This window comes from Amphiprion ocellaris, chromosome 3 (assembly GCF_022539595.1).
Source record: "Amphiprion ocellaris isolate individual 3 ecotype Okinawa chromosome 3, ASM2253959v1, whole genome shotgun sequence".
Taxonomy (NCBI): Eukaryota; Metazoa; Chordata; class Actinopteri; family Pomacentridae; genus Amphiprion; species Amphiprion ocellaris.
This window is the reverse complement of record NC_072768.1, coordinates 1450008-1474932: the sequence shown is the minus strand read 5'-3', so window position 1 is coordinate 1474932 and position 24925 is coordinate 1450008. Positions and strand designations below refer to the sequence as shown.

At 36.7% G+C, this 24925-nt stretch overlaps 2 protein-coding genes across 5 annotated transcripts in view; both read right to left on the bottom strand.

Annotated features, from left to right (window-relative positions):
- Window positions 1-8236, bottom strand: part of ndufa9a (NADH:ubiquinone oxidoreductase subunit A9a) — an 8678-nt gene extending 442 nt beyond the window's left edge. Inside the window, exons 1-9 of the mRNA XM_023263566.3 lie at window positions 8129-8236; window positions 6675-6848; window positions 5244-5341; window positions 5033-5124; window positions 4792-4933; window positions 4542-4644; window positions 2585-2655; window positions 2063-2139; window positions 251-346 (exon numbers count right to left, since the gene is read on the bottom strand). Of these exons, the coding sequence (XP_023119334.1) occupies window positions 251-346; window positions 2063-2139; window positions 2585-2655; window positions 4542-4644; window positions 4792-4933; window positions 5033-5124; window positions 5244-5341; window positions 6675-6848; window positions 8129-8183 (908 nt within the window). The 5' untranslated portion in view covers window positions 8184-8236. The remainder of the gene's footprint in view (window positions 1-250; window positions 347-2062; window positions 2140-2584; window positions 2656-4541; window positions 4645-4791; window positions 4934-5032; window positions 5125-5243; window positions 5342-6674; window positions 6849-8128) is intronic.
- Window positions 8237-9584: 1348 nt separating this feature from the next.
- Window positions 9585-24925, bottom strand: part of dyrk4 (dual-specificity tyrosine-(Y)-phosphorylation regulated kinase 4) — a 49522-nt gene continuing 34181 nt past the window's right edge. For all 4 annotated transcript variants that reach the window (XM_055009076.1, XM_055009077.1, XM_055009078.1 and 1 more), the window contains 11 exons: window positions 24012-24162; window positions 23648-23811; window positions 19942-20078; window positions 18680-18820; window positions 17088-17226; window positions 16046-16127; window positions 15780-15952; window positions 15628-15688; window positions 14438-14567; window positions 14128-14279; window positions 9585-12150 (listed from right to left, as the gene is read on the bottom strand). In XM_055009076.1, coding sequence (XP_054865051.1) covers window positions 11897-12150; window positions 14128-14279; window positions 14438-14567; window positions 15628-15688; window positions 15780-15952; window positions 16046-16127; window positions 17088-17226; window positions 18680-18820; window positions 19942-20078; window positions 23648-23811; window positions 24012-24162 — 1584 coding nt within the window. In that variant the 3' untranslated portion in view covers window positions 9585-11896. The remainder of the gene's footprint in view (window positions 12151-14127; window positions 14280-14437; window positions 14568-15627; window positions 15689-15779; window positions 15953-16045; window positions 16128-17087; window positions 17227-18679; window positions 18821-19941; window positions 20079-23647; window positions 23812-24011; window positions 24163-24925) is intronic.

Sequence of the window (24925 nt, the reverse complement as noted above, 5' to 3'; positions counted from 1 at the left end):
AAGAAAAACAAATCATCAGATGAATGAGTAGACAGTGCATTGTAACACTATGTGACCTCTGTAGTTTCTGATTACTAGTGGCTCAGGAGGTCCATCATCAGGCTGCTGTTTTTTTTCAGCTGGAGAATCCTTAATCAAAAGCAATCACAGGTGAACAACTTGCAGTGTTTCCAGTACTTCCTTTGAGCTGAATGCTTGAAAGAGGACGAACACTCTGGAAAACGCTGAAGAACGTGTATGAGAAGCTTACTGGTAGAGAGGGCGGGGCAGGGGGTAGGGAACGAAGGGTCTGTGTGCCACGGCGTAGATGTACTCCACCAGGTCATGAAGGAGGTAACGGTTGGGCCTAGAGAGCACAAAATAGGACAAAAATCTAAGAATTCATCATGAAAATCAGTGCTACAAACAACATACAGCTAGAGCAGAGACCGACATGTTCACTGCAAAAACTCCAAATCTTACCAAGTCTATTTGTCTTATTTTTAGTCAAAATGTCTCATCCCACTTGATTTAAGATAAATTCACTTAACAAGAGACATTTCAGCAGATGGAGGGACTTGTTTTAAGACAATGCATCTTAAATATCTTGTTAAGTCAAACAATCTTGAAATATCTTGTTTTGAGTTGAATTTTACAAGAAAACTCAAAATAAGTTTAACCCTCGTGTCGTCCTGCGGGTCAAAATTGACCCGGTTTAGAGTTTGAAAATGTGGAAAAAATAAATATAATTTCACAGTGAAACTTCTGATGTCCACATTTTCAACATTTTGGGGAAATTTTTGAACATTTTTTGGTGGGAAAAAAAATGTTAAAAATGTTTCTTAAGAACATTCACAAAAAAATCAACCAAAATCCAGTGAATTTCGCTGGATTTTGGTTGATTTTTTTGTGAATGTTCTAAAGAAAATATTAGAACTTTTACTGATATATATGTAATCACTTTAGATATTTTTAGGATTTTTTTGGAAGATTTTTACTCATTTTTTGAAAATATTTTCAAGAATTTTTTTGCCAAATTTGGGGGATTATTTTAAAATAAAACTTTTAAGGGAAACTTTTAAGGAATTACTGGAGTTTTCTTCCTTAAGGTTGTGCAAATTTTCAGAAATTTGGGGAATTTTTTGGGATTTTTTTCAGACAAGGAAACAATAGTTTTTGGTGCCTGTAAATGAGGACAACAGGAGGGTTAATACATCTCAAATTAGGAGGTTACATGAAAGCAAAAATCTATTTTTGAGTGAAAAACTGCCTTTTTTTTTTTTTTTTTTTTTTAAAGCATATCTGGCTTATTTTAAGACACCTAAGCTTGACAATCCTGGTAAAATAGAGATTAAAGTAAGTTTTCCAGCTAATTTTAGGATCTCAAGGTCCCAAATATCACATCTTATTTCAGGAGAGTTTACCAAGCCATTTTTCACTTGTTCTATTGGCAGATTTTTTCACTTATGTCAAGGTAAAAGTTGCTTGAAATAAGTTTTTTTTCTTGTTTTTAGAGGGGCATTTTTTCCAGTGTTCACACAAGCTTTTCATACACTTTAAGGTTGTGTATTAGCTGATTTTAAATTCAACCTGACAGACATTTCTCTGGTGCACCTTTTCCATAAATGCAAACAAGACAGACAAGCTTTCAGTCTGCTGGACTCATTTTAATTATTAGTAATAGGAACAATATTAGAGAACCTCCTTTTTTTTCTTTTCCCTATCTGCTCTCTTTAAATTCATACCCAAATTTTACAACTTACACAAAGGAAAATATTTTACTAAACTTAGCGTTACTTAAGTGAAGTATAAATCCCTGCTCATGTGTCTTTTTACTGCTTTCAATCAAAACGTTTGAAGCCCTCATCATGTCAAACACTAAACTGGAGTTATTTATTCATCATTACAGTACAATATTCATCCTAAAAATTATGGTACACTTAGCTTCCACAACCCTTGCTATAAATTTAAATCTCTGAATCATTTCTACTTGAACACTCACATTTGCAGTTCAGTTTTTTTGCAGACACCCTTGGGCATATATTATTATATTTTAACCTTTGTTATGAAGCTGACCACCTACCCAACAAGTGCAAACGTCTTCCCATTAGCATCAGGGTCTTTGATAGCGTTAATAATAGCCTTCGCCACGTCCACCACCTGAGGGAGAAAAGGTCAGTTTAGTCGTGTTCATTTGATGCACACTCGATCCTGTAAATTCTGTGAGTTGAGGCAGTTTGTGAGGAAAATATTGGAAACCCACTGGAACAGTTTGTTTAAGAATAGACAGTCACTGGGCTGGATTTACTGAAAGAATGCTGATCAACAGCCACTTCTAACTTAACTGGTGTGAATCTGACACAGGAGCTGTTACGTGTTACTTCAAGTATTTAAACATTTCTGTTATGAAATGCAAACACATCCTTCAGTTAGAAACCAAACACTGAATCATCCCAGTGGAGCTGCATAATAATCAGTTTCTGATAGTTGGCGAAATCCACACAAAGTGACAGAAGTAAGACAACGTCATTATAACCAGCCTATTAAAATTCCAGCAATGATCTGGGGACTTTAAGCGAATTCTAAACTTCCCTTTAAAACTTACATGTACAGGCTGCTTCACCGTCTTCTTCCCCATACCCATGAGAGGAACAGCGTTGCCGAACCAGCGCATGTCTGAAAAAGGATTAAATAAAATGCAGATTCATTTTTTTCTAGTTACCTGCTGGTATTCAAGGGGACACTTAAAACACAGTAGAACAAGAAAGAGGTCCAAAGAAAGTAAGCAGCAGAACTGCTTGTACTTCTAAAAGATTACGAAGACACCACAGTGCAGTTTATACAGTGGTCCTTCATCTATGGCGGGGGTTATGTTCCAGACCCCCCTGCGATAGATTAAAATCCACCAAGTAGTGACCATATTTATTTTATTATTATACACAGGTTGGGCCATAAGTTTCCATATATAGGAAAATGTGTAATGTCTATTTTTTACCCTAGAAGATGCGTTTGATGCCATCTTTGGGGGCACTTGAAGGCCATGGTGTATCAGGTGAAGATACGAGACATAAATCATCTCAAGGAACGTTTCACCAACACCATTCCAAGCAGAACTTCAACTGTGCTGATGCAAGTTCATCAACAGTGGAAACACGGATTAATGTGTGTTTTCCAAACAATGGTAATCATTTATTGCACACTATAGAAATAAAAACAACTGTCCAACATAAAATGTTTATTTTTCCTATGTATGGAAACTTCTGGCCCACCCTGTATATTTTAAGACTTTATAAACCCTCCACACACTGCAGAGCAACACTATGCAGCAATCAGACGTCTGTGAAGTGGAGGCCAGATGCTGAATGCTAAAATAATAAATAATAAACACAGGAGACAGAGGAGGCTGATGCTACGGTCTCTGAACCAATCAGAGCCCAGCACTGGATGCTACACATTTTATTTAGATTAAATATTCTTTAAATATGTTTTAATTATTATTTTTTATATTAGTTTTTATGTTGCTTTCAATTTTTTAAGCTACAAAATGGTTATTTTACAGCTAAAATAATGAAAATAATGCAGCGATCAGAGCCAGTCGCTATGACTGAACTGCTGTGCTGCAATGCATCATGGGAGTTCAGGGTGTTGGGGGTTTAAATGTCATTATTGTGGTTTATGCTAGTGTTCCAGTGTTAGTAGTGTTTTATTGTGTTTTTGTGGTTTAGTCAGCCTAGTTAGTTTGGTTAGTGTTGTGTTGTCAGGACCATGAGTGTGAAGTGAGTTTGATCACTTCCTGCCACTTTTCCTTTACTGCTGCTCGCTGTGTGTCAAAATAAAAGCATCTGGCAGATGCAGAGATCATAAAAGGCAGATACCCTTTCTCCTGAGTTGTCCTTTAACGCAGCTCGCCACAATAATAAATGTATAAAAATACTTAAATACTGCAAAATCTCATGATACTGAATGCAATTTAAAAATCTGCGATACAGTGACGACAAGGACCCCCTGTATATGAGGTAAAAATAATAAGAATAAATTTTATTTGTAATGCACTTTTCATTTAGGCAAAATCTCAAAATGCTAAAATCTCAAATTGCACTGACATTCTTGCACTGCACATCTCTGCACTTTTAAACTTTATTTTTATTTTTTCTGTTAAAAAATTTTGCCACCCTTGTATATATTGTAAATAAAGCTGCTGTAACAATGTAAATTTCCCCTGGAGTGGGGAGAAATAAAGAACTTTATCTTATCTTATCTTATCTTATCTTATCTTATCTTATCTTAAGATATAAAACGGATAAAAACAAAACAATTGTGTAATAGAAACAGAGCAATCAGCTAAAATAACAATAAAAAATAGAAACATTCAGGGGCACGTTTAGTTAAAAGCTTTGTTAAAAAGAAAGGTCTTTAGGCCTTTTTTAAAAACATCCACTGTCTGTGGAGCTCAGGTACAACTGAACCCAAAGCAACCAGACTGCAAACAACACCTGGAAAGGGACTAAAATGACCCAATGAGCTCCACTCCAGTCACACAGAGACGCAAACAGTTTTCTTACTTGCGTAGTAGTTGAAGAATCTGTCCTCCCTCCCAAACAACTCAGAGGGCTTCATGATGATAGCGTCTGGAAACTCATCTCTCACTGCTGCCTCTCCCACAGCCTACAGTAAATAACAACACATATCAACCACATTTATACATATAATCATCCTTAGCCTTTTATGATACCAACACCTTCATAATATGTCGACACACAGAAACACTAGTCTGACTAAGGGGAAGTTAATGTGTAGAGAAACAACACATACCTTGTTCCTCAGGTATTTGGATGGGCTGCGTATGTCAGCGTTCAGGTGTGACATGTGGACAAACTTTGTGATGCCAGCTTCTCTTGCTGCCCTCGCGATCTGCTGAGGGATGGACACGAAGACATCCTCGAAGCGGTAGTTCCTTCACAAACAGCGGGGAGAACGTTTACATCCATTTCATACTTCCATTTCATCAGGACAACATAATGGAAATTAGATGCATCTTTCCGGGTTTGTTTACCTCGTCTCCCACTCTTTGCCCACCAGGTTGATGACAACATTCGAGTTCTCCAAAGCCCGTTTGATGGAGTCTTTGTTCCTCGCGTCCCACTCCTTTGACAGAACACAGAACCAAGACAACATTTACAGTTCAAAATTCATGAAAACACACAGTTCAGCTACACTTTTTACAACATTTCTGCAAGATAAACGTGTTTCTGTAGATGTCTCACCATAAAAATCAGCTGCCCAAGGTCACCCATGGGTCTGAAGTGCATGATGTCATACTGGTCACAGCGGTGGGGGATTACTATCTGAGAGCCCATCCGACCTGCAAACCATCAGGAAATAAACGTGGAAAAGCACATCTAAGCATCATCAGTTTAAAAGGAGCAAAACAGTACTTCTGTGGGAGGAACTAACTACACTATTGACAGCAAAAATTCAATAAAATATTCATTTACTGCCTGAGAACAAGTAAAGAAATCAGGAATGATGGATAATGATTCCAGTATGATCAACACCAGATCAATTATTATGATTGTGAAGCTTCAAACAGAAAGAAGGTGACTTTAAAAGCAGCCATCTTTACATGTAAACTGTGTTCTACATACGATCTCCTGCGTCAGTTACACTCTCGGCTAAAACAAGCTGTATGAATTTCTAAGCTGCTTGGAAAATCATATCTGTGCCCTGGGGCTGAACAATTCAGGGAAAATATCTTTTTTTTTTGACAAATATTACAACTGCAGTTTGATTTTTGATATAATCTTTAAGTTTAGATTAGATTTTAAAACATGCAATAGAGCAAAAATCTACTAGATACCAACAAAAGCCTGATTGTCACACAAGGATGACATGAATTAGTAAAACCATAGAAGTGACAGTTTAAAAACTGGGTCAGACATGGTGCATATCATAAATTACAGCCTTAATGATTTGATTATTACATTATTTCAGTCAATTAAGTGGTCAGCCCTACTGTGCACCAATCCATCACTTATTATAAACAATTAAACTAAACCAATCACAGCATATTGAGTTGAATAAAAGGTTGATAATTTAAAAAGAACAGTTTAAAGACTTAAATCCACATTAATCACATTCAATCCACTTTTAAATATGGCTAACCTGCAGTTTTGCTGCATTAGAGCATAAGTAAATAACATTACGGCTTTCTAGAAAATAAAATGCACCATTTCGTGTATAAAAACCTTGGAGCTGACTGGCTTATTTGTCAACAAAACAACAAACTCAAATAATGAGCATCACTGACTTGTTTTGTGTCTGTACATGACAACAGATTTAACAGTCTTTTGGTTATTTGAGAGTTGTTTGGTTTGCAGTTTTCTAATTACAGTCATTTTTTATCTCAAAGTCTCATTTTAGAAGTGCCATCCTTATTATTACATTCAAACACATCACTTGTGTCATGATAAAGGCAGCAGTAGTTGACGCTGTTCTGTCCTTTAGAAACAAAGAATTTCCATCAACAATGTCAGCTTGTAAATCTCACTGAGAATGTTTCTGAGTTGTTTGTATGACAGCCTCTCAACGTCACTGCCATCTGAGCTTACAACAATCCAGTTTTGTGTTATTTACAAGCACCTGTTCATACAGTAAATACACAAGTTTGCAGTCATTTTTCTACAGCTTTCACTCACCAAGCCTGTTGACCACATATCGGCCCAGGAACCCCGTGGCACCAAACACAGTAGCCGCTACTCCGCTGGACGAGGAGCGTCCTCCTTTCCCTTTGGGGATGACGGCATGGTGCAACTTTCTCTGCTGGACTGTGGAGACAGAAGCAACTGATAGGACTGCAGGAGAGCAGCTGCCTGTTGAGAGGAGAGGAACAGAGCAGCAGTTACCAGGAACATCTAATAAATGAATTCAGAGCAGGGCTGCATGATAAACTAGTCCAGCATTGATAGTGCAGTTTGAGCTTTCTTTTAAAACTTCAACCCAGAACTGAACGGAAAACAGAAATTAAAACGGAGACGTCACCAGTGTAATATTGTGCAGCTACGATGGAACTGTGGTCCAGCTAGACAACATAAAACTGACTGGCCATTTTGTTGAACATCAAAAAAGAAGTTAAAAAATAATAATTCACAGCTGAAAATTAAGATCAACGACAATTTTTCTGGTGATTATTTTTACATACTGGTGCCATATGTTCATTCATCTATATCACCACAAAAACACCAAACCATATTCAGAGATCTCAGTGTTGAGCATGAGACAGACATTTTGTAAATCCACTAGCAAACTAACTAGGACATAAACAAAAGGATTATTGGTCTTTAAATTATATTTCTGCATGTCTTTAGAAGCACAACAACACAACTGACTCCAACAAGCTCATTTTATTATTGTTTAGCTCATTAGAAGGTGGTTGGTATTAAACTCAGATGGTTATTTAGTTGATATATTGGTGACATTCAGTCATTTTTTATTAATAAGTGATTGTTTCTATAACAAATAATTACGGATTTTGCAAAGATATGATCACAATGAACATAAAAAACTAAATGTATGCCAGATATATCCCATGGACTTCAAAAGTCCCTCAGTTATAGACTGAACCGTATAATTGTGTGTTTCAGTTGACATTCACAACAAAAGCAGGGCATATGTTAGTTCAGTGACACCACACAGACACACACACTATTACTAGCATGTTAATTTAAAGCTCATATTAAAGTAAACCAGTAGTTTTTAGGACATCTATCCTGTTGTTTTCTACAGAAATGTTCTGACGCTATTTTGTGTCAGTGAAAGCAGCTATTTTTTTCAGCCTAAACAACAGATTTTACATCTCAGCAACCTCTGCCACAGTTTACCCCACATTTATTAATCCGCACAGAGAAGCAAATACTTACAGAACTTTTTAGATTTGAATAATAAACAAATATTGGAGCTCTAATGCGAGCTAGTAGCGGCTAAAGCTACTAGTTAGCAGGTGGTTAGCCGAGCAGTTAGCAAGGTCACTGAAGGGAAGCGGCTGGTCTGAATATAAACCCATGTTTGGATGGGATATGTGTAAAGACATGCTGTATAAACCTGTAAGACATATATTAGTACATGCCCAAGCCACTGTTTTAACGTTACTCACTTGAAATCTTCGGAAGGACACCCGCAGGACGGCTAACCAGCGCCACGGCAGCCATCTTTCCGTCTACGGTGACCTGTGTGGGCCAAAATACATCTCTACCAAAGTCGCAGGCCGTTGTGTGGCGCACACACAAGGCAAAAATAAACACCTTTTAATACATCTTGCCAACAATGAATAACTTAATATTGATGTAAAAGGAAGTCTCTGACATTTCTGTGAATATTCCTAACTACAAAAACATAATTATATGAAAGGTAACAGTTTTATTGCAACAGAATTTTTAGGACCTATATTGTTTAACTCATACAAAACACTTATATCAAACTCAAAATATGCTTTGATCTGTTTTGTTTGCATCGTCTGCTTTGATGCTATTGTTGTGGTGCCAAAACCCAACTCAGCAAAGAAATAAATCAAGTGAGTCAGACCTTTTTATCAAAAATAATGTTTTATTTATATGATAGAAGGCATATCGTTGGGTAAATAAGCAGCTAACACCATAGTCAAGTATTTCCATACTGAAACTGCAGCTTACTGATGACACTTTCAAAAACACAGCTACAGATTTCTGAGGTTTATTAGGTAATGAACCTAAAGAACCAATCTTGTGTAGTTTGTGTTTTGAGCTGGTGAGTTGGTGTGCTCGAGTTGCAGCAAGTGGGAGTATAAAATATGTCATTTTTATGCACAGATTCATTTTTAGGGGTTAATCAGTGACTGAAAAGAGACTATACTATCAGGTTTGTTGTTGTTTTTTAAAATTCCTGTTCATTTTAAATAGTTATGTGGATTATCAGGTTGTTCCTTTGCTATTTCATTCAGTACACTGCATTTTTATACATGTAATGTACGCTTTTCCAAACAGCACTGTGGTCTTATACCTTAAATCATGATCTGTTTTCATTTTGAGTTTTTAATACAAAATTATTAATTTCCAACTCACCCATATGCAGAAATTATTTGATTGTCTTGTCCAATATTTCAGATTCTGAATCAGTGAAATGATAAGAAATAACAGTGAAAGTTTTAGGCTTTTATCTCCAATAGTTCCTGAAGACAGAGCAGCAAATTTCTATATTTCAGTGTGCAAAAAATGCACCAAAGTGGGTCAACAGGGAAAAGCAAAGACAAAATTCACCTCTACATTTCCAAATTTTTAAATTAATATATTTTTAATTTTTTCCTTTATATTTACACATTTATTTTCTTGTTCTTACCAGATTTGTTTTTTAAAATTGTCTATTATTTACTCCTCTTTATATTTACACATTTATTTCACTTTTTTTAAAAACAGATTTACCTTTTCATTTATTTTTTTATGTATTCCTCTTATATTTACACATTCATTTCCGTATCTTTTTAAAAACTGATTTATTTTTTATTATGGCACTCCTGTGATTCCATATTGAGGAGGCATTTTCTTTGAAGGACAAAAATCATGAAATGTCAAAACACGGTCTTTGAAACAACTTTTAATTTCATGATAAAAGACATAAAAATGACTTTTCTTGACTCTTCATATTTCAGCTACAATCCACCCCTCTGGGATCTCTGCTTGCTTCTCTAATACATACATAGTGAGGACACAGTTCTATCTTCAGTTTAAGTCAGAGCTCTGTTGGCGACTAAAAAAAACAAATCGGTTATAAAAGCGCGTTTTGTGTTTCATTCTGTTCTGCAAACATCAGATGAGATGTGTTTGTGTTAAATAAAGGGATCCTGGCGGGGGAGTGTGAAGTCATGTCAGGTGAGGATGTAACGCTTTCCAATCCGGGCGTACGCACACAATAATAAAGTGCAATATTTCTAATACTGCAAGGCACAAACTATCAATAACAGGATTGTCTGTCTAATATAAAAAATATTAGGAATAACACAGACATACAAAATATTCTCATACAGTAACAACACAACAAGTAAAACCTTGTCTAAATCCTCAACACGTATCTGAAATATTTTTCTTAAAATATGTTCTGTAGTTCACATGTATAAGAAATTACAGCAGAAATATATACAATAAATTCTATTACAAATACACTTTTTTGGTAGTTGAGTTAAATTGTTAAATAAATATGAAACACAGGATATCCCACAATAAATAAGTGAAATAATGAATAATCAGCATGTCATCAACTTCATCCTACAGTTAAAAAGTACATGACAATAATTTCTTTATCGTAAGTTTAAAAAAACAACATTTGGCTCAGCCTTTATTGCACACGATACATCAAATCTTTCACCATTATCAAAGTAAAATTAGGCTAAAATGTCTAAAAGAAAAGCATAAAAAGCGCTAACATGTTTGATCTTTGTTTTCTACTCATGCACTTTTTGAAACCGGCTACGATGTTTTTGTTTACTGTGGAAACTGTGAGATGTAAAACCTGTTTATCAGAGACTTTCAATGCACAGCAAAGATTGGATCCAGTAAATAATACAGAGCAGAAACTAAACGCTGTGCTTTGAAGCTAACATCAGTTTGGTGTCTCTGCCTGCCAAAAAACTGCATCTTAACTTCAGTAAAAAAAATACAACTGGTTGATCGACTTCACCGTCATAAAAACTCAAAGTTTTACAGAACAAAAATAAAATGCTATGACTGCATACCTAAAACAACACATAGAAGATGCCCCACCTTACTGATGATCAGTGTGCCTCCCTCATACATCACACTGCAAAAACTCTAAATCTTACCAAGTCTATATGTCTTATTTTTAGTCAAAATGTCTCATCCCACTTGATTTAAGATAAATTCACTTAACAAGTGACATTTCAGCAGATGGAGGGACTTGTTTTAAGACAATGCATCTTAAATATCTTGTTAAGTCAAACAATCTTGAAATTAACTTATTTTGAGTTGAATTTTACAAGAAAACTCAAAATAAGTTTAACCCTCGTGTCGTCCTGCAGGTCAAAATTGACCCGTTTTAAAGTTTGAAAATGTGGAAAAAAATATATATTTTCACAGTGAAACTTCTGATGTCCACATTTTCAACATTTTTTGGAAATCTTTGAACATTTTTTGGTGGAAAAAATAAATGTTAAAAATGTTTCTTAAGAACATTCACAAAAAATCAACCAAAATTCAGCAAATTTCGCTGGATTTTGGTGGATTTTTATGTGAACGTTCTTAAAGAAAATATTAGAAGTTTTACTGATATATATGTAATCATTTTGTAATCATTTTAGATATTTTTAGGATTTTTTGGAAGATCTTTACTCATTTTTTGAAAATATTTACAAGAATTTTCTTGCCAAATTTGGGGGATTTTTTTTTCAAATGAAACTTTTAAGGGAAACTTTGAAGGAATTATTGAAATTTTCTTCCTGAAGATTTTGCAAATTTTCAGAAATTTGGGGAATTTTTTTGCTGAATTGTTGGATTTTTTTTTTAGACAAGGAAACAATGTAAATGAAGACAGCAGGAGGGTTAATACATCTCAAACTAGGAGGTTACATGAAAATAAAAATCTATTTTTGAGTGAAAAACTGCTTCTTTTTTTATAGCATATCTGGCTTATTTAAAGACACCTAAGCTTGACAATCCTGGTGAGATAGAGCTTAAAATAAGTTTTCCCGGCTAATTTTAAGATCTCAATATTCTAAATATCATATCTGATTTCAAGAAAGCTTACCAAACCATTTTTCAGTTGTTCTATTGGCAGATTTTTCACTTATTTCAAGGTAAAAGTTCCTTGAAATAAGTTCTTTTTCTTGCTTTGACAGGGGCATTTTATCCAGTGCAACGTTTAGTTCACAACTCGTCGGTTACATGATCGGAGGCAAACACTGGCTCGGTTCCTGGCTGTCGTTCCTTTCCATGTCCACGTCCTCCTTGGGCTGGATGATGATGTGAACAGGCCTCTCTCCGTTGAATTCCTGCTGCTTCCCCTCACTTTCGCACACCTCCTCCTCCGCCGAGGCCCCGATGGGCCGCAGACGCTCGGCTGGGGCCATCTTCGTCCCCGTTTCCGAACTGTCCCTCTTCATCTTGTCGTTGCTTTCCGAGCCGACCTTCTCCCCTGCGCCACGGAAAAGAAGCAGATAAAATGTCAGTTTGTGGTGAATACAAAAGGACTCCATCAGCGTGTCTGCAGAGTTAACAGGCCTCCAAATAATAGAATAAAGTAACACGGAGACTTCAAGTTACTACAGATTCTACAGATCTACATCACAAATTTGCTGTATTTTAGGGTCAATATATAATTGTGGGACTTGTTGTATCATAGTTGACATTTTTGCTGTTTTCAGGCCTAAAATTAACTACAACCAAACACCACATGGCATTTTTACAGAAAGATTCTTCTAAATATTATGTATAGAACTGAGTAAAATTGAAATTGAAAGAGTTGTAGGAGGAAATGACATCATATGGAGCAGGTCATGTGATCTGGAATTAACACACTTCCTGGAGAGGTGTTTTTGTGATGGGGAACTTAGTGGAAAGTGATTTCTGGAACACAGATACAATTTGTTATTTTGTGTTTTAAAATAACACAAATGACCACAGAAAAACACAGAATGACTCCATGAGATACAAAATTATCATAAAGAGACAAAACGACCACAAACAGACTGATAATGACCAAAAATGACCACAGAGACACACAAAATGACCACAAAACACCAAAAATTACCACAAACAAACTGCCACAAAGGCTCACAAAATGACGAAAAAAAGACCTGAAATTCCCACAAAACAGTCTGAAAATGACCAAAAAAGAAACAAAATGAACATAAAGACGCACAAAACAACCACAAAAAGACACAACATGACCACAAAAATGCACAAAATGACAAAAACTGACTACAGAAAAACACAAAATGACTCAGAGAGAAGGATAATTATCATATAAAGACACCAAATGACGAGAGACACACAAAATAACTACAAAAAATTGCAAAATGACCACAAAAACACCTAAAATACCCACAAAACTGACTGAAAATGACCAATAAAGAACCAAAATGAGCAGGTCATGTGATCTGGAATTAACACACTTTCTGGAGAGGTGTTTCTGTAATGGGGAACTTAGTGGAAAGGGATTTAATTTGTTATTTTGCATATGAAATTTGATATTTTGCCAAAAAAGAAATATCTGTCATGATTATCTCAACTTAATAAAAGAACACAATCCAAACTATTTCTGAATCAGCTCATTTTATTATTGTTTAGCTCATTAGAAGGTGGTTGTTATTAAATTCAGGCGCTTATTTAGTTGACATTTTAGTGATATCCAGTAATTTTTATTAATAAGCGATTGTTTCCATCATAAATAATGATGGAATATGTAAAGATATGATCATAATGAACATAAAAACATTAGTTATTTTACTTTTAATATAAATTTATGCAGATATATCCCATGGAGTTCAAAAGTCCCTCAATTATAGATTGACCTGGACAATTTTTGAGTCATTTTGGACAATTTTTTTGTCAATTTCAACAAGTTTTATGTCAGTGTGGACTGTTATTCGTCATTTTAGATAATTTTTGTGTCTTTGGGATTTTCAAGTCATTTAGGACAAATTTCATGTAATTCTGGACAAATTTTCTGTAACTATGGATCATTTTCAAGTCATTTTGAACAATTTTCGAGTCATTTTGGATCATTTTTCTGTCTCTGGGATAATTTTCAAGTCATTTAGGACTAATTTCATGTTGTTCTGGACTAATTTTCTGTAATTATGGATCATTTTCAAGTCATTCTGGACGGGTCAATACATAATTGCGGGACTTTTTGCATCATAGTTGACATTTTAGTGATATCCAGTCATTTTTTATCACTAAGTGATTGTTTCCATAATAAATTATTATGGAATTTGTAAAGATGTGATCATAATGAACATTTTTTTTTTTTTTTTTAAACTTTTAATAAAACTGTATGCAGATATATTCCATGGACTTCAAAAGTCCCTCAGCTGTAGACTGACCCGTATGCATCATGTTGACTTCTAAACGGTGTATACAGTAAATGTATGCTGGCTGTGTGTCTTACCAGACTTAGTCTGTTTGTCTGTGTTGGTCGAACTGTCAGAGGTCTTCTTCACTGGAGGCTTCGTTCTGGGCCTGACTTTGTTGAAGTTTCCTTCCAGGATCCACTCGTGCTGAAGCCCCTCATCAGGAGTCATACGCTTAGTTGGATCCCAACTGGAAAGCACAGAAAACTCCTTTAAGTCCATGATGTTCTAAAAACACCCTATATGAGGGAGCGAGGTGTAGCTGTTCAGTCAACTGAGAATGCAAGACTAAAGATAAGCATTGTGAGATCTTGTGAACACGTAAGCAGGACTGTAGATGACACCTACGTGAGGCAGCATTTGATGAAATCCAGGAACAGAGCATCGTTAGTTTTCAGTGCAGCTGACAGCTCCTTGGAGTTGGGTCTGCGCTTCTTTCCCTTGCTGTTTGTGATGTTCCTCGGGTTTCCTTTTGAGTCTGCACACAAAAACACATTCATTCTTATTCTGGTAACACATACAGTAGATACCCTGCAGCAACGTCTACACCAGGGTGTCAGACTCATCTTAGTTCAGGGAAAACAAACTCCGGTGGACCAGTCCAGTAAAGTCACAGCATAACAACCTATAAATAACCACAACTCCACATTTTTCCTTTGTTTTAGAGCAAAAAAGTACATTCTGAAAATGTTCACATTTAATGAACAACTTTCTTACAAAACATTATGAACATCCTGAAATTTCTAAGGAAAAAAAGTGCAGTTTCATCAACATTCAGCCTCAGTTTATCATTTCCACATTACAACTTCCAGATCACAGAGTGTCGACAAAGGAACACAACATTTAGTCACCTGGAACTGAACCATAGAGGATTTTACTGGATGATCAAAACAACTTGTCAAGATCTAGAATTTATTTTAAATTTTACAATCTGCAGTTAATGTCTTCTCTGTGATTTTTACACTTTAAATCAGGGGTGTCCAACATGAGACCTGTGGGCCAAAAGCGGTCCTCCAGAGGGTCCAATCCTGCCCTCAAAGTGTAAAAATTCCAGAGAAGACATTAACTGCAGATTGTAAATTAGTAAAACTATAAATTTAAAATCATTTCTAGACAGAAGTTGTCTAGAAGTTGTAATGTGGAAATGATAAACTGAGGAATAATGTTGATGAAACTGAATTCATTTTTCTTCATAAATTTCAGGTTGTTCATAATGTTTTTAAAAATATAATTCCTTAAATGTGAACATTTTCAGAACATTTTCATACTTTTTTGCACTAAAACAAAGGAACCATTGGAGCTGTTACCAGTTATTATGTTATGATTTTACTGGTCCGGTCCACTGGAGATCAAACTGGGCTGAATGTGGAACCTGAACTAAGATGAGTTTGACATCCCTGTTTTAAGTCGTCCGGCAGGCCGGACTGGATCCTCTGGTGGGCTGGTTTTGGCCCGTGGGCCGCATGTTTGACACCCCTGGTCTACACAGTTTGCTGTCTAACATCTGAAACATCCACAATCTCAAAGGGAACACTCACCAAAGAACAACCTCCTCCTTGATGCCGACTGGACAAAATCATTTGGAGGCATTCCAAGAACCTGCAAGTTAAAATATCAAGACTTCTTAAAGCAACATAAATCACCAACAAACTGGAATAAATATGAGCGCACAGTTCCTTCCACATCGTACCTCCATTATGCAAGCTATCTGCTCCACTTCGCTCTCTCCGGGGAACAGCGGGTAGCCGGTGTAGAGCTCGGCCAGGATGCAGCCCAGACTCCACATGTCGATGGCCATGCTGTAGGGGTGACCCAGGATGACCTCCGGGGAGCGGTAGAAGCGACTCTGGATGTAGGTGTAGACTAAACGAGAAGAGAGAGTAATACGTGAGGTATAGAAGTTCAGACTAGAGTTCTGTGAATATGCTGACATGGTAGAAAGTTCCACTTCTTTACCTCGTTGTTGTTCGTAGCAGCTCGATCCAAAGTCGACCACCTTGATGTTCCCTGGTCCTTTCTGAGACAGCAGGATGTTCTCCTGAGCAGATGTAAACACACACATTCAAACATTGCTGCAATATTATGATGCTCCACAAGATGGAGCAATATCCACAACTATAATCTGAGTAATCCAACAGCAGGGCAGTGATTCAGAGGTCGCAAAGGTGCACAAGAAAAAACACCCCTCTCAAAACAAGAAAAAAAACTTATTTCAAGTAACTTTTACCTTGAAATAAATGAAAAAATCTGCCAATAGAACAAGTGAAAAATGGCTTGGTAAGATTTCTTGAAATAAGATATGATATTTAGAATATTGAGATCTTAAAATTAGCTGGAAAAACTTATTTTCATCTATCTTTTACCAGGATTGTCAAGCTTAGGTGTCTTTAAATAAGCCAGACATGCTAAAAAAAATAGCAGTTTTTCACTCAAAAATAGATTTTTGCTTTAATGTAACCTCCTAATTTGAGATGTATTAACCCTCCTGCTGTCTTCATTCATGGGCACCAAAAAATATAGTTTCCTTGTCTGAAAAAAATCCAAAAATTCAGCAAAAAAATTCCCCAAATTTCTGAAAATTTGCAAAACCTTCAGGAAGAAAATTCCAATAATTCCTTAAAAGTTTCCCTTAAAAGTTTTATTAAAAAAAAAAAAAAAAAATCCCCCCAACTTTGGCAGGAAAATTCTTGTAAATATTTTCAAAAAATGAGTAAAAATCTTCCCAAAAAAAATCCAAAAAATATCTAAAGTGATTCCATATATATCAGTAAAACTTCTAATATACTCTTTAAGAACATTCACATTAAAAATCAACCAAAATCCAGAAAAATTTGCTGGATTTTGGTTGATTTGTTTGTGAATGTTCTTAAGAAACATTTTTAACATTTCTTTTTTTCCACCAAAAAATGTTCAAAGATTTCCCATAGGTGTAGTCGAGGACCCAACTATACATTTATCTGATATTTTCAGGCATTGAAGATGCTCTAGAAGTCAGTACCGGCTTGAGGTCACAGTGGATGATCTTCTCCCTGTGGAGCATCTGGAGGCACCTGAGCAGAGCATGAGCGAACCGACGGATGAGAGCCAGACTGAAGCCCTGGAAGTTGTTTTTTTTGATCAGCTCGTACAAGTTCACTCTGTGGAGAGGCAGAAAAAAGGTGATGTTTGATTACTTAAAACAAACTCTCAGATTCTTCTTTCCTTCCTCTCATGAATACATTTTGTTCAAGGGGAAAACACAGTGTACTGAGCTCAGTGTATAAAAACATGCACCACATGAATAACTTTCTTCCTGTTCCTCAAATAAGCGTGCTGAAAATAGAATCCGCTAACTTTAACGTCACTCAATACCCCTCATAAAATGCCCGCTGACTGTCCAGTGCATAGTTGGAAATAATCTATGATTGTGCTCATGTTAGGAAGCTGACAGGTATATGGCGTTTGTCCTCCTACCAGTTATTGCTCCTCGTGATAAACACAAACTTCTTTAGACCGTGCAACCAGATCCTTCACACCATGAAGCAAGAAGGGGGTAAGAGATAGGGCTCTAATCAAGGCCTTAACTAAAGGATTCGGTGACAGTAATGTTAGACAAGGTGGCAGTCCAAGACGTCCTCTAAAGGTCATTCAGCCAGAGTGATACACAAACTTATCCCCCCTCAAATAGATACCTCTGGCAATCCAAGTAAGAAACACAGATGGCTGAAGGTGCACAGGTGATCACTGAACTAGTGCAGTAAAGTAATGAGCAGCAACGCCATGTTCACATCTGCTGCTGTACCTGTAGAAGGAGGGCTTCACCTGGAATACCTTTGATTAAACCAGGAGTGTCCAACATGAGGCCCGTGGGCCAAAAGCGGTCCTCCAGAGGGTCCAATCCGGCCCTCAAAGTGTAAAAATTCCAGAGAAGAAATTAACTGCAGATTGTAAATTAGTAAAACTATAAATTTAAATAATTTCAAGACCATGACAAGTTGTTTTGATCAGAAAATAAAATATTAGATTGTTCATTGTTCTTTTGTCGCTTTGTGTCTCATTTTTGTCATTTTGTGTCTCATTTTCATCATTTTGTGTCTCATTTTTGTCATTTTGTGTTTCGTTTTTGTAATATTTTGTCTTGTTGTTGTTGTTTCTTGATTTTTTTTTGTCTGACTTTTGTTGTTTTGATCATAGAATAAAATCCTATATCATTCAGTTCCAGGTGACTAAATGTTGTGTTCCTTTGTCAACACTCTGTGATCTGGAAGTCGAAATGTGGAAATGATAAACTGAGGCTGAATGTTGTTGAAATTTGTCTTGTTTTTCTTCAGAAATTTCAGGTTGTTTATAATGTTTTGTAAGAAGATAATTCCTTAAATGTGAACATTTTCAGAACATATTTTTTTGCTCTAAAACAAAGGTAACATTAGGAGTTGTGGTTATTTATAGGTTATTATTCTGTGATTTGACTGGTCCACTGGAGATCAAATTGGGCTGAATGTGGAACCTGAACTAAGATGAGTTTGACTCCTCTGGATTAAAAGAGCAATTATTCAGCGATGTCTTTTTATTCTCCTGGAAGATCTCTGCAGGGCGAGGAAACACACTCACCCCAGCAGCTCAAAGGAGATGCAGAGGTGATTCCGGAAGTAGAAGTACTCCTTCATGTGGATGACGTTGTGGAGGTTGTCTTTGTCTTTCCTCTTTATGACGTCCAGGATCTTCAGCTCCACCAGAGCCTGGTGATGAAACCTGCACACAACAGTTACATGCGTTACATCCTGATTTATGTTTTCAAACTGACACGCAAAAATTGAGAAAATACGAGAAAACGCAACTTTTCTGCTGCAGATATTCTCTCACTTAAATGTTCTTTCTTCATGCCAGCCATACTTAAACCTACCCTGAGCAGAAATCAGATCTAAGATAGCCATCTGACATAGCGGAGAGCTCTTCTGAGGCAACGCTTTGGCAGTTTGCACCCAGTTTGTTTTCTGCATTATTGAAGTAGCAGTAAGACCTGATGGCTCCCAGATCTGACCTACAGGACCCTGCAACCAGGAAGCATGGTAAGACAACACCACGAGGTGCCGACTTCTATCATGCTAAATCAGGTCCTAACGATTTGGCAGACTCTTAAAATGTAAAACAATCACAGTGAAGGCATGAGGGAGAAAACTCACAGGCCAGGATCAGATCTCAGATGAATGCCAGAAGTTACCTCGTTGAATGTGACAAATAATTTATATGTAATAAAGCACAGACGCTTTTAAATGATCCGACATTGATGATTTGAGGATTTTTTGGGTGAAAAATCTGAAATAAAATGAATTAACCTTCCGGTTGTCTTCATTTACGAGCACCAAAAAATATTGTTTCCTGGTCTGAAAAAAATCCAAAAATTCAGCAAAAAAATTCCCCAAATTTCTGAAAATTTGCAAAACCTTCAGGAAGAAAATTCCAATAATTCCTTAAAAGTTTCCCTTAAACGTTTTATTTTAAAAAGAAAATTCTTGTAAATGTTTTCAAAAAAATGAGTAAAAATCTTCCAAAAAAATCCTAAAAATATCTAAAGTGATTCCATATATATCAGTAAAACTTCTGATATTTTCTTAAGAACATTCACAAAAAAAAAAACAACCAAAATCCAGTGAATTTCGCTGGATTTTGGTTGTTTTTTTTGGTGAATGTTCTTAAGAAATGTTTTTAACATCTCTTTTTTTTTCACCAAAAAATGTTCAAAGATTTCCCCAAAATGTTGAAAATATATATTTTTTACATATTTTCAAACTTTAAAACGGGTCAATTTTGACCCACAGAACGACACGAGGGGTAATGTCATTTCTGAAGTAAATATTGGCTTTAGCTCATACCTTTTCTTATTGCGAATCATCTTAATTGCTACGAGTTCGTTGTTCTTGTGGTCCAGACATTTCAGGACCTGACCAAAGGAGCCTTTTCCAATCACTTCGAGGACTTCAAACCTGTAGGCAATGTGGTCGTGCAGCACCTGAAAGAACCAGAAGAGGAGCGCTGTGAATATACGAGCAGACTTTATGATTATGTGATACATGCCTGTACTGAAAATGTATGCAGATATATCCCATGGACTGCAAAAGTCCCTCAGTTATAGATTACCCGGACAATTTTTGAGTCATTTTGGAGAAATGTCAGGTCATTCTGGACTAATTTTCTGTAATTCTGGATAATTTTCAAGTCATCCAGAACAATTTTTTTGTCATTTTCATGTTGCTCTTGTTTTTGTAATTTCTCACCCAAGACCCCAGGGGGCAGTCTTTCTTTTGCCTGAGGCTGACGGCCTGGTGTCAATGAAGGTATTTAACTGATTGTATGATTTGGTTCGGTGTTGATGGACAGAAACACAGTGCCACACAGTTTTCAACTGTGCTCGACTTTCTTTCCGTTTTATTTTATTTATGACCAAGTTTAAGTTAAGGGTAAAGATCGATAATAAATGACTGAGATAATTTCGACTCTTAAGAATCCGTTTGTTTAGTTAAAGTTGAGTGCTCGTCAAAACTCTCGAATACCACTATCCACAACCATGTAGGGCTAAGTACAGGACATAGCCACTACAATTTAGTTCGAAAACTGTCTCGTTTTGGATCGAGAAGAACCGGACTTGTTGCCCTGGGACCGGGACTGGAGCTAGCGGCCGGAGCTAGCAGCCGGAGCTAGCAGCCGTAGCCATCGGGACACCAGCATCACACGTCGGGATGTCAACGCCGGCCAACGCACGATTGGGGTAGGAGGTTCAGCTGATGTTTATGAATGGCTATACTGTAAATACTGTGTGCACACATAATGGTACGGTGAGCGTAAATCCAATGCATTGGTAGCAAACTCCTGTTTTAAATGAACTTTGCGCGTCCTGGTGTGCTTCGGCGCTGATATTACGTGACAATACGGCTGCCACAAATGACGAATCGCCTGAGCACAATATGTCATCAAAAGCGGAAGTGAGCGCGCAATGCAACAGAAATCACCGTCCGAGTGGAGCGCGGAACACGCATGGACATCCGCACTGTATCGTGCATATATAGTATATGCATATATTATATATATGCACAATACAGCGTGGACATCCGCGCTGTATCGTGCATATACTATATATGCACGATGTGCGTGTTCCGCGCTCCGCTCGGACGGTGATTTCTGTTGCATTGCGCGCTCACTTCCGCTTTTGATGACGTATCGTGCTCAGTCGATTCATCGTTTGTGGCAGCCCTACCTGACAATATTGCTGCTTTATAAATAAACCTTTAAATTTAGGCCAAATGGCGGAAGAGGACAAAACGGAGAGACATTTTGAGGCTGAGACTGTTATAGGTGTGGAGACAAAAATGCAAACTAAGAAAAAACGTCAAGTGAAGCCAACAGAAAAGGCTTTACTGGAAAAAATAAGTAGTTTGGAAAGACAAAGAAAGGTTAAATTTAATAATTTGTCCAAGCTTAAAGAATCTATTCTTCTGTTGATGAAAAACAAAGTGTGTAAATGAGGCCAAAAACAGTGAATTTAACAAGTACATGGGTTTGTCTGATGAAACATACAGGGTACATAAGGCCACTCTACCCACTGAGTCATGCCGCCCCATTTAGGACTAATTTCATGTCATTCTGGACTAATTTTCCATAATTATGGATCATTTTCAAGTCATTCTGAATAATTTGAGTAATTTTGGAAGTTTGAGTCATTTTGCACAAGTTTTGAGTGATTTTGGACAATTTTCTTGTCATTTTCAACAAGTTTTATGTCAGCTTGGGTGTTTTCTCGTCATTTTGGATCATTTTTGTGTCTTTGGGATAATTTTTCAATCATTTAGGACTAATTTCGTGTCATTCTGGACTAATTTTGTGTAATTAAGGTTCATTTTCAAGTCATTTTGGACAACTTTTGAGTCATTTCATTTATAAACATATATATCACTAACAGCGACACGGAGCTCTATGAATAAATCAAAACAAGTCAATTACCATCATTTATTAACCCATTGTGTGCTCAGTGACGCTGCACTCTTAGGAAACAGACGGTGTCCTTTTCTGTGCAGCTCCAGTATTAACTGTCCTGTGGCTTCGCAGTAACCGTCAGTCAAAGCCGCTTCGCCAAGATGAGCCTCAATAGACATACGAGAGTCTAAACAATGGTCAGTCACTCAGCCTTGAACAGCTCTTTCATTGTCCGTTGACACACGACTGCCTTTGAGTCGTCTGATTTATACAAGACTGTTAATCCTGCCGTTACAGGGTTTGTGACCTCAGAGCAGTTGATCGTGTTCAGCATTAAACAATAAAGTCGAACAGCGAGTTCACGGCCTGCAGTCGCTGGATTCAGGTCAGAATGAAGGCATCTGGTCAGGGACAGTTCAGATCAGGCAGCTTCAGATATGTTTATGTGTTTGAGTAAATGTCACACGTTTGTCTTTTACGTTATTACTATATTTAAATGTCTAGGCGTTGTTGAATGTGTTTTATATGGAGTGACAGAAACTTTAGATAACCAGAGACCCTTTAAGGAACTAAAGCATCAGATAATGAATTGATAATCTGTGTTTTTAGCATTCCACTTTACAAACTAAACGTTGCAAAAAAATAACAAGAATAAAAAGCCTCTCCCAAAAAAGCACTATTACAAATTAGTAATATTCCAGCTGCTGGGCTGCAAAAACAAAACAAAAAACAATTAAAAATAATGAGGGAAAATAGATAAATAAATAAAAATACAGCAATTGTCCTTTTACTAAAATACATTTTCCAGCCTTAATTTTACATGAGATTATGTATATTTTGTTAGTTTAAAAAAAAGAATTTCAAAAGTACATTTAAATATTAAACTTATTTTAACGGTTTCAAAAGGATATATTTTTGAAATTACAATAAATTTGATCGATTTGATTTCTTTTGTGACTGTTAAAGTATGGATTTTAGTTTTTTGTTTCTTCCAACTCAGAAGAGATACAGATGTAATCTATTCTTTTTATATTTTTTGTCAAAGTGGACTCATTTTGACTCAGGAGTTGAATTTAAAATATTTAAAATTTTGATGCAGAATGTCCCCATATGTCATCATGCTGGGTTTGTTAAATGTTTCTCAGGTTTTACCTTCAGTGCCAAAACTCGTGAATGTTGTTTACTGTCAAAGATCAGTTCATTCTGACAACTGTAAAAATATGCAGCAATAACTCTCATGAAAAACCGGATTCATCTCTAACATTCTGCTTTTTTCTGAAAGCTGATTTTATACAATATAATAACCTGCAGTTACCTGGGAGTTACTGGTTTAAAAAGAGTATTTATAACGTACACTACCGTTTAAAAGTTTGGGGTTATCTTCATTGAAAAAAAAAATGCTTTTCTTTCAAAAATAAGACGTTTCTAAGTGACCCCAGACTTTTGAACGGTAGTGTACATGAATTAAAGTTGCTTAAAAATGAGTTAAAGTTGCTTAAAAATGAGTTAAAGTTGCTCTGTATTAGTTGTAAACCGTTCCAGCTGAGGCCTGATGGGATAAAACCTGTGATCCACCAATAAGAACCTCTCCTTCCTCGTCTGGAACCTCACCCTGATGTAGCTCCCATGCTCGTCGTCGTATCCGGAGTTCTGTGGCGCTCCCTGGGAACCCTCGATCTTCTGGGAGCCCAGACCCATGAACCAGATCTCTGCATAGTCCATGATCTCCTCCTGCTCAAACTCCGTCAGCCGGTCCTGGAAGTTCTTGAGCGCCTCTGCAGCAGGAAGTGAGATGGAGGAGGACGAGATGAGTCAGCACCATGCTGGTAACGCCTCTGTCCAGAGCAGAGGACTATAAAACTATCAAAGCCGGCGTGCTATTTACAATCCAGCACGGAGAATCAGAAACATCACCAAGCTACGTGTTTGTGTAAGAACTCCCACAGTGGATTGTAAATGTGAAATGATCCCGTACCTATGGGCGACATGGGTAACCTCTGGCCCTCGTATGCTCTCTCTTTCTCCAGCTTGTTGCTGAAGATCTTGCTGTTGCGGGAGACGGACACTCTATCCATAGCTGCACCGAAGCGCATGGCAAACTGCGGTGTTGGCTTCGGTCTCTCGTCCTGTTAAACAACACGGAGAATCACTCTGTATTAGCAGCAAACACCAGCTAATGCAGCTACAGACTTAGTCCATGGACCAGACCAGATACTGGAACCATCTCAGGTGACCAAACCTAAGTGGTGCTAAAATGTACGTTTGGTTAATAGAAGTACATAAAGATGTGAGAGCCTTTCCATACTGGCAGCTTTATCACTTATTAGTGAAACGGTCACATTCGCCATAACCGCTGTATGGCACAATTCATATAAATCTCACCGTGACTCTCTGCAAAGATCACATCTAATGAGTCAATAATCAAATAAATAAAACTGTTTGAAAAAGGGAACATATTAACATAATAAATAAATAAATAAATAAATAAATATATATATATATATATATATATATATATATATATATATATATATATATATATTAAAAAAAACATCAGACTCAGATGAATGCATTTCTTGTTTGTACTTACCTCCATGCTTATTTGTTTAGATCGATTTGAGTCTTATTTTGTTTCATTTTTGTCATTTTGTGTCTCGTTTTTGTTGTTTTTTGTCTTATTTTTGTGGTTTTGTCTCGTTTTTGTGGTTTTGTGTCTCATTTTTGTTGTTTTGTCTCGTGTTTGTCCTTTTGAGTCTCGTTTTTGTTGTTTTGTCTCGTGTTTGTCGTTTTGTGTCTCGTTTTTGTCTTGCGTCATGCTTTGTCGTTTTCTCGTTTTTGTCATTTTGTGTATTGTTTTGTTGTTTTGTGTCTTGTTTTTGTCGTTTTGTG